The sequence below is a fragment of the Gadus morhua genome, chromosome 4 (assembly GCF_902167405.1).
Source record: "Gadus morhua chromosome 4, gadMor3.0, whole genome shotgun sequence".
Taxonomy (NCBI): Eukaryota; Metazoa; Chordata; class Actinopteri; order Gadiformes; family Gadidae; genus Gadus; species Gadus morhua.
In genome coordinates this window covers 40,553,184-40,563,472 of record NC_044051.1, presented here as the reverse complement: position 1 = coordinate 40,563,472, position 10,289 = coordinate 40,553,184, and the positions used below count along the sequence as shown (strand labels likewise).

Here is a 10,289-nt window from a genome sequence, read left to right as displayed (position 1 = left end):
ACAACACGCACGCAACGCGTCAAACCCATAACAAATACACACATCATATAAGACAGTACAACACCGCTCAACGCAACACGCAGACCAGGACGGCATATGAAAACAACACAACACGCAAAAAACATACGCAACATTACAACACAACACATCGTGTTACCGTCTTACCAACACAACAGTGGCTGGTTAACAATCAGCAGAGGAGAGGGGAGGAGGAGAGGAGGGGAGGAGGGGGAGAGGGGAGGAGGAGAGGAGATGAGAAGAGCAGGTGGGGAAGGAGGACAGGGGAGAGTGAATGAGGAGAGGAGAGTGGCATTTCTCGGAGGCACGCCCCCCTTTTGTCTTCATCTCTCGGAATTCTGAGAGTAGACCGAGAGCAGTGATGACGCTCTCAACAAAAATGGCTGCGCCCGTGAAGAGATTTATTTTCTTTGTATTTGTACCACGTTTGTCATTTTAATGTCGATTTGAAATGCTCTTTCACACTTGATTATGTTGCCACTTTATTCCAGTCACCAGTTTATGCATTGCACGGTCTTGCTGTGCGTGCAATTCAATGTAAAGTTGTGATGTTTGGTTTTGGGCTTGTTTGCTAAAGAGGCTAATGTAGCTAACAATTAACAACGACTAGACAATTTCATGACAGAATCACAAAGACGACGGAAGGCTGGCGTCCGAGGATTCAGGAACACACCATCAGCTGAAACTTACTGATGAAATATTGCAGTGAATAGGAGAGGAAGGGAGAGAGTACAACAGACAAGCAGCTAAACGAGTGAAGGGAGAGTGAATTACTTTTTACAAACGCATACATATCAGGCAGCGGAGACAAGGCCCGAGAGAATAACGTCGGAGAAAAGTGAAGGAGGAGAAAGGAACAGAGAGCAGGGGACGAGAGAGCAGAGAGGGGAGGTTAGGGTAACTCAGAGCGATTAAAACTAAAAATGCATGCGCAGCATGAGACAGGCAACCTGCACTCTGAGATACATAAAGAGAGGGCTAGGGTCAGGAGCTGTTAGATATTGATTTCCACCATGCTGATTCTACTTAACTCCTCACCCCTCTGTTTCAAAGCTAACGCAGCCTGGCCAAGTCTCAACCACAAAGGCTGTTTGATAACTGCTGTTGCAACATCTTTTGTAGAAGAGGGGATGTAGCTCACAATGACAGCTGCTGTTAAAACATCTCTTTCTTGAAGAGCTGCTTTTAAAACATCTCTTTCTGGAAGAAGAGCTTATGTTAAAACGTCCCTTTCTAGAAAAGGAGGAAGGTAGCTCAACATGTTTTAGCTACTGCGAAAACATATTTTTCTAGAAGAGCTGCTGTTAAAACATCTCTTTCTAGAAGAGGGAATGCTAGCTCACCAGGATCGCTGCTGTTCAAACATCTGTTAAAACATCAGCCAGGACATGATGGACGCTTGCCATGGGCAATAATTAGGTTCAGATCCTACGATGGCTGGGTCGGATCTTTCCTCCCTCATCCTAGACTAGCCATTGAAGATGATATGATGACAAACCATTATTGTCATAGCAAAAATATTTACAATAATGCGTTCCTTTGAGTTACAATGAAACGTTAGCCATGATTATTTGTGACGGATAATTGTTAATGATGCTGGCTAGGAAACCTTTCCTATGCTTTTTGTTCATAGTTAGCATTGATTTATTTTCTTAGTTTCTTTCCAGTCCCCAGAAAAATGTGAGTTATGGATAATGAAAAGAATGGCCAAAGTGAAACGAAACATTGAAACAGTTTGGGACTTTTACTTGTAAGCCACAACTCCTGCTAAACCAAACCAGCTAATCATTGTTGTCTTTTTAAACTCATGTTCACCTAGATCAGGTACATAGTACAAAACGCAGTGAGCTGAGCACAAACGGCACCATTTGGCAGGACATGGTGTCTTTTCGGTTTGAGCTTTAACTATCAGCCAACGAGTTAACATTACGTGAAGTTACGTCACACAAAGTAACGTCACACAAAGTAACGTCACGCGAAGTGAAGTTACACAAAGTAACGGTCACTACATTTTTGGGCAGGGTTCCTGAATCCTCAGACGCCAGCCTTCCAAGTCAGAAGTCGGGAAATGTCCCAACTTTCTTGTGGCATTTCTCGGAGGCACGCCCCCTTTTTGTCTTCATCTCTCGGAATTCTGAGAGTAGACCGAGAGCAGTGATGACGCTCGCAACAAAAATACCTGCGCCCGTGAAGAGATTTTCTTCTTTGTATTTGTACCACGTTGGTCATTTTAATGTCGATTTTAAATGCTCTTACACACTTGATTACATTGCTACTTTATTCCAGTCACCAGTTTATGCATTGCACGGTCTTGCTGTGCGTGCAATTCAATGTAAAGTTGTAATGTTTGGTTTCGGGCTGGTTTGCTAAAGAGGCTAATGTAGCTAACAATAAACAACGACTAGAAAATTTCATGACAGAATCACAAAGACAACCACCCTATAAATGTGCAACTCGGAAGGCTGGCGTCCGAGGATTCAGGAACACACCATCAGCTGAAATTTACTGATGAAACATTATTGTGAGATTTTAGTTTTTTTGTAAGTATGTTTGATGCACTCTTTGATGCAAGTATTTATTTTTACTTGTATACTTTTCGTCAAATAAAATAATACTATATGCAAACTAATAAAGCAATAATAATAATTAATTTAATACGCGTAAGGAAACTCAACTCTGTGACAGCTGCTTACCACTTCCGGGGTATTTGACTCAGCGCTGATCTGCCAAGATGGCGGCGTCCTGTGCGCGCACCGTGGGATCTCTCCTCGGGAAATGTGGGACTTGCGCCTCTAATATCAACATGATCAAGTCCCGATTGAGCCGACAGGTAAACCCAGACTTTGCAGTCAGTTCGAACCAGTGTTACAGTGTAATGACAGCCTGTAAGACAGTGTTACGACGCGTAGAAGCTCGTCGGAGTGTGTGTTGATGCCCTTGAGCCGAGCACCGTCTCCCCCCCAACCGATGGGCTGTTATGTGTTCTAGGTTTTAATTCAACATTGATCCACTGCACTGCATCAACAGTGTATGGCTGGCATGCTATGTTGCAGTGCTCTGCCGTGAATCGTGCGAAAAGCCTCTTATCGTTGATGATATGATGTTATTACACTCGCCGTGACAGTCAGGCACGGTATGTTTAACCACCATCAACCGTCCGCTGTTTTTTGTAGCACCTGCTAATGCACATCAGTGCACTGATAATAGTAAGTTAGGCAAAACGAACGGCACAGTCGTGAATTCTTCATGGAAAATGCCCAATTGGCATTGTGTATGTACAAGTTATTCATCAGTAATCAATGCAATATTAATCGAGTATGCATCATTGAGGTTGGCAATAGATCAATTATTACGCATTGGTTCTATCCAGTAAAGACATTGTTCTCCACAGATATGTTCCAGCTCGGCTCTGCACCGGAAGAACCTGGCTGCGGCCGGACCGGAGAAGTTCACGGTGGAGTTCATTCAGAAGCAGGTGGAGGAGTTCAACATCGGCAAACGGCACCTGGCCAACATGATGGGGGAAGACCCCGAAAACTTCGCACAAGAGGACATAGATGTAAGTGTGTGTGTGTGTGTGTGTGTGTGTGTGTGTGTGGGTGTGTGTGTAAACATGAACACATGCAAGTCTATAGTTTGCCTAAATATAATAAGGGATGTTACGATGCTGTATGGGGTATAGAGAAACCAAACCTGCTTTGTAAACAGCTCGGCAAGATACGCCCTGACCGTTGTCTGCTCCTGAAGTCTCTTTGGATCAAAGCGTCTGATAAATGATTAAATGGTATATAGCATAAGGATTTAGTCAGAATGTATAATCTGCCAACCCAAATGTTCAGCTTTTCCATTGGTCTGCTGCTGATCTCTATTATTGCTGGAAGAGTGGAAGTTACTCTTGGTTGGAGCGTTTATCCGACGTCTGTGTGTGTGTGTGTGTGTGTGTGTGTGTGTGTGTGTGTGTGTGTGGGCGGGCTCAGGCCGGTCCTAGCTAACACGCTGCCTCCGGGAAGATATCCGTCGCGGTGTCGCCCAAACGGACACAGACGCGCCTCGAATGACCCTCGCACGCATCGAATTCACGCCACAGTTTGTTGGCGCCGCCATAGCTGGGGCGGTCTGCGTTTGATTTCCCAGCCTCCCCCGGGTGCGTTCCCCAGAGCTCCCCCGGCCTAATGAAGAGAGCTGTCCGGCTGCGGACTGTGAAAGCTAATGTGGCGGCGAGCATCCCGTTCCACAGATGCCTGGAAATGCGGGCTGACTGCGGTGGGACGTAGCGTAGCCCCCCTCACGATCGTCACGCCCCCCCAATCCCCATCCCCGTCCCCGACCCAGCTGTGGCCGTCGAGAACAACACGAGCCAACCGAAACGGCTGGCTGAACGCCAAATGTTTACTTTGTGTCGTCATCATCATCAGCATCATCAATCTATGATTAAGAGACCCGTTTTATACCAAGTGTAGGGAGCAGGCAGGGTTAAGGGCGTCTTACTCTACGACGCCAACAGTCTTCAGACACCGGGATTTAAAACCCACCTCAGTTATAAAGTAGCAGGTTGTTTATTGACTCGGTTGTATCGGTGGCTTGGAGGGTAGAGATGCAAGTACTAGGATTGTAAGTGTCTCCCTGCCGTCTCTGTCTTTCCTTTTTATGTCCAGATTGCCCCCTCACTCTGTCATTTTTCTCTCTTTGTCATTGTCCCTCCTTCATCTCTCACTCTCTCTGTCTCTCTCTCTCTCTCCTATCCCACCTGCTTTCCTTTCTTCTCTTCGCTCCGTCCCTCTTGTCTCTCTCTCAGTCTCTCCTGTATCTCTTTGTACTTGCCGGCATCCTTATTTCTCTCCACCTGTCTTCCTGTTCACATCCTGACGCGTCCGCACATGCACGGCGACACAGCACCCCTCCTTCTGTCGCCGTGACAACCTTAAAGGCAACAGCCCGCGGCTGTCGCTCGGTGTGCGTGCGTGTGCGTGTGTGTGTGTGTGTGTGTGTGTGTGTGTGTGTGTGTGCGTGTACACACACCATCTGTAGTGGCGCTAATGATCCTGAGACGAGTGTAGTCCGAGGGTGAACTCTGGGTGAACTGGTGGCTGTCAGCTCCAAGTCTTACCCTGTCTCCGAATCTTCTGTTCACTGTACCCCCCCCCCCCCCGCCATTCTTCCCCCCCCCCCCCCCCCCCCCCCCCCCCCCCCCCGCCTCCACCCCTCTCCTCTCACCTTGCTCCTACCCGGCCACCTCCCCCCCCCCCCCCCCTCCCCTTCAGCTGAACTCTGGAGAGCAGCTGGGGGCCAGAAGCACCGGCCTGGCTCCTGTCAGCTTCACTACGCTGTGGTCTGGACACCCACCGCGACCGCCACCCCGCCACTCACTCTCTCCTCCTCCTCCTCCTCCTCCTCCTCCTCCTCCTCCTCCTCCTCCTCTCTGTCCATCTCCTCTCTCCTCCTTCTCTCCTCCTTCTCTCTCTCCTTCTCCTTTCTCATCCTTCTCTCTCTCCTCCTTCTCTCTCTCCTCCTTCTCTCTCTCTCCTCTCTCTCTGTCTCTCTCCTCTCTCCTCTCTCTCTCTCTCTCTCTCTCTCTCTCTCTCTCTCTCTCTCTCTCTCTGTCTCTGTCTCTGTCTCTGTCTCTCTCTCTGTCTCTCTCTCTGTCTCTATCTGTCTCTCTATCTGTCTCTCTCTCTCTCTCTCTCTCTCTCTCTCTCTCTCTCTCTCTCTCTCTCTCTCTCTCTCTCTCTCTCTCTCTCTCTCTCTCTCTCTCTCTCTCTCTCTCTCCCCCTCCCTCCCTCCATCACCCCTTCGTCCCTCCCTTTGTTTAACCACAGTATCTAACATTTCCATTCCCCCACAGAGAAGTATCGCCTACCTCTTCCCCTCGGGCCTGTTTGAGAAGAGGGCACGACCCCTGATGAAGGTGAATCAAGATGGCTGCGACAGTCACATGACCTTAAACCCCCTTATTGTCGTAATTATTATTATTATGTTGCTGTTATTATTGCATCGGCCCAGTGTCAAATCGTAGATTTCCTTAATAGTTTTGAAATTAAATAGTATAACTATATTTTCTTTTAACATAAAATGACTGCTACGTTTCCGTGGTTTTGATACGGAGATATATAAATACAGTACGTTTTGAAGCTTCAACCAGCGCCATGCGAGGATATTCAAATACTTGATTTACTAGTATAATAGCATAGAGGTTGGTAGCTGAAACTAGAGAAGTAGATGCTTACCAAACATCCACCAGATAAAAAAAATATATACTTCAGTTAATTTATTATATTTACTTAAATCCTGGTCTCTCTTTGGTTTCTCCATGTGTATTAATTCTGGTGTTTAATATCCTGTTTCCCTCCAGCATCCAGAAGAGATCTTCCCCAGACAAAGAGGTATGATGCATGTTTTCACACGCACCCCTATCACACATTGCTGCATTAATTACCCGGTAAACATAGCAGTTTCTGATAGCATTTTGTTGAACCAAGGTTTATGTTTCACTCACGCCTGTCTCAAAGGGGCTCTAGATGCACTTCGGACACTGTCAATGCTTGGTTCTTTATCTCCCTCTTCCCGCCACCTCCACCCACAGCCGTCCAATGGGGAGAGGACGGACGCCCCTTCCACTTCCTGTTCTACACAGGCAAACAGTCGTACTATTCGCTGATGCACGTGAGTAGCCCGTGTATGCAATTATACCGCCGTGACTGCAGTACATAAGAAAGGCCAGCAGAGGGCAGTGTGGGGCAGGTCTTCCCAATGTCCATCCCTCTTTCTTTCCATTTCTTTCATTTCAAAGGTCAAACCTAATGGATATGGAAAATAAACAATTAAATAATCAAAAAATATGTGAATAATCAAAATGTAGCACAGATCAACCACTTACTACCTAGCTTCTGTCCTCCACCAGCTACCCTCTAACTGCTTACATGTTATCCGCTACCAAGTTAACTTCCTGTGTGTGTGTGTGTGTGTGTGTGTGTGTGTGTGTGTGTGTGTGTGTGTGTGTGTGTGTGTGTGTGTGTGTGTGTGTGTGTGTGTGTGTGTGTGTGTGTGTGTGTGTGTGTGTGTTGTAGGAGATCTACGCTAAGATCCAGAGCCTGGAGAGGCAGCAGGACCGGCTGAGAGCCAAAGGACTGCTCGCCTCCGACACCAAGCCCCTGTGAGACCCCCACACACACCTCCTGTCATGCACACACACCTCTTCCCCAACTCGGTGGTTCATGTAAAGTGTGTGTGTGTGTGTGTGTGTGTCTTTATGGTGTGGCTCTGTGTGTGTTTGTGTGTGTGTGTCACTCGGACATCTCTTCTCCCAACTCAGTTGTTCATGTTAATGTGTGTGTGTGTGTCTGTCTTTATGGTGTGTCTCTGTTTGTGTATGATGTGTGTCTATATGTGTGTGTGCGTCATAATAGTGTGTGTGTGTGCCTTTTTATGGTGTGTCTGTGTTTGTGTATGATGTGTTTATATGTGTGTGTGCGTCATAATGGTGTGTGTGTGTGTGTGTGCCTCTTTATGGTGTGTCTGTGTTTGTGTATGTCTTCATGGTGTACAAGTGTGTGTATGTCTTCATGGTGTGTCTATGTGTGTTTGTGTGTGCGCCATAATGATGTCTGTGTGTCTTTAATGTGGGGTCTGTGGGGTGGGCCAAGTTAACTTCTAGTGTGTGTGTGTGTGTGTGTGTGTGTGTGTGTGTGTGTGTGTGTGTGTGTGTGTGTGTGTGTGTGTGTGTGTGTGTGTGTGTGTGTGTGTGTGTGTGTGTGTGTGTCAGCTCCCTGGGCAGTAGCAGGTGGATTATCAAGGAGGAGCTGGAGGGGATCGTGATGGAGACTGTGACGGATCACGACGTAAGACCCTCTGCTCGTGGTGTGTGTGTGTGTCTTATTGACGTGTGTCTGTCTATATGTGTGTGTGTGTCTAACTGCTGTGTGTGTGTGTGTGTCTATATGTGTGTGTGTCCAGTACCAGCGGTTCCTCCAGCTCATGGAGCGTCTTGCGGGGCTGCCCCAGGCGGGGGCCGAGGGGGGCTGGGTGCTTCGCTTCCGGCAGCAGCTGGAGGCCCAGGCCAGCAGGCAGGCGGTGGCCGCGCTGCAGGCCGACGCCCAGGGGCGGGCCTTCAGCACGGCAGAGGGTACGCACACACGGATAGACACGCACGCAGGCATCAACACACACACACGCAGGCATCAACACACACATGCAATCATCAACACACACACGCAGGCATCAACACACACACGCAGTCATAAACACACACACACAGGTATTCATAAACACACACACGCAGGCATAAACACACACACGCAGGCATAAACACACACACGCAGGCATCAACACACACACACAGGTATTCATAAACACACGTGCACGCATACAAACGCGCATTCATTTATAAAATCACACACACGCCCATTCATTTATAAACACACAAATTGATAAACACACACACACGCATTCATAAACACACACAGGTATTCATAAAAACACACACATTCATAAACTCAGGCATATACGCATTAATAAACATACATATACACATGCACACATTTATGAACACACGTACACATATACATATATACACCTGCATGCATTTAGTGACTCAATACACGCACACACACATTCATGAATGTACACATTTATAAAAACACAAACACGCATTAATATGAGCACACACGCCCAAGCACCCTGAAATGCATAAGCCACAATGAAAGTTACAATCACCCCACAGTGCCATGCATTGACACATTGTGTGTGTGTGTGTGTGTGTGTGTGTGCAGGCCGGAGGAAGACCTCCAACAGTTCGGTGGTCCTGAGAGACGGAGGGTCGGGCCGTGCGACCGTCAACGGGTCGGAGCTGCTGTCCTACTTCCCAGTGTTCCAGGACAGGTGGAGACCCCCCACACACACACACACACACACACACACACACACACACACACACACACACACACACACACACACACACACACACACACACACACACACACACACACACACACACACACACACACACACACACACACACACACACACACACGGGCGTGTTCCAGATTTATTATGAGATTATGAGAGTACACCGAGTTCAGTTTGGCCGACCGTACGACTCGACAACAAAAATGGCTGCGCCCGTAAAGAGATTTATTTTTCTTTGTAACACGCTGGTTGTTTTACACTGCTACTTTACTCCGTTCACCAATTTATACACTCCGCGGTCTTGCTATGCGTGCAAAACATTGTAAAACTCCGTTGTTTGTTTTTCGAGCTGGTTTGCTAAAGAGGCTAATGTAGCTAACGACAAACAACGACGAGCCAACGACATGACCCGTTCACAAAAGACAAACCGGAACGCTATAAGTGCTACGAGGCAGGAAATGACGTCACAACTCGGGGCGTCCCGATGTACGAGGCATCTGGAACGCGCCCGCAACACCTCCCGTCCGTCGAAATCCACGCGGAAAGGGTCGTGACCTCTCGTGCGATGGGGTGTTCCTTCTGTCCCCGGGGGGGTCTCCTACTAGGGAGCAGGTGATGTTCCCGCTGCAGTTCGCGGGGGTCCTGGGACGCCTGGACGTGGAGGCGGAGGTGAGCGGCGGGGGGCGGTCCAGCCAGGCCGGGGCGGTGCGCCTCGCCATCTCCCGGGCGCTGCTCGGCTTCCTGTCCGAGAGGGAGGTGGAGAACATGAGACAAGGTGGGCGGGCGTGTGTGTGTGTGTGTGTGTGTGTGTGTGTGTGTGTGTGTGTGTGTGTGTGTGTGTGTGTGTGTGTGTGTGTGTGTGTGTGTGTGTGTGTGTGTGTGTGTGTGTGTGTGTGTGTGTGTGTGTGTGTGGTTTCATAAGGACCCCTGTTCTGTCTGTCTCCCTCTCATTTCTCCTGCCTGTCAGTCTGACTGTCTCTCTCACTTCTCCCCTCTCTGTCTGTCTCTCACGTGTCTGTCTGTCTGGGTCAGGGTGAATGAGTGAAATAACTTCTAAAAATTTAAATTCTGTCTCTCTCTCTCTCAGCTGGGCTGTTGACCCCTGACCCCAGGGTGAGGGAGAGGGACAAGCCCGGCCAAGAAGGCGCCCGTAGGAAGTTCACCTGGAAGAAACGCTAATTTACATAATTGGCGGGAAAACGGAGGACAACAATGGCGGACGGGACGTGTGAGCAGAACTCGGGGAAGACGTGTGAAGAAAAATTAACCGTGGCGTCCCTCGGTCACTAGAGGGCGGGCGAGGCCACGGCGCGAACGAACCCGGTGGTTTACTGTGGATTTATCAATAAATTAAGTTGTTTTTCATACTA

At 48.4% G+C, this 10,289-nt stretch overlaps 1 protein-coding gene across 1 annotated transcript; it reads left to right on the top strand.

Moving 5' to 3' along the window:
- Nucleotides 1-2,709: 2,709 nt before the first annotated feature.
- Nucleotides 2,710-10,289, top strand: mrps9 (mitochondrial ribosomal protein S9). The gene is made up of 11 exons (XM_030354956.1): nucleotides 2,710-2,848; nucleotides 3,410-3,577; nucleotides 5,861-5,923; nucleotides 6,368-6,398; nucleotides 6,599-6,678; nucleotides 7,083-7,168; nucleotides 7,778-7,853; nucleotides 7,969-8,137; nucleotides 8,784-8,892; nucleotides 9,525-9,694; nucleotides 10,007-10,289. The coding sequence occupies exons 1-11, from the start codon at nucleotides 2,750-2,752 to the stop codon at nucleotides 10,096-10,098; spliced, it is 1,143 nt and encodes a 380-aa protein (XP_030210816.1). The 5' UTR covers nucleotides 2,710-2,749; the 3' UTR covers nucleotides 10,099-10,289.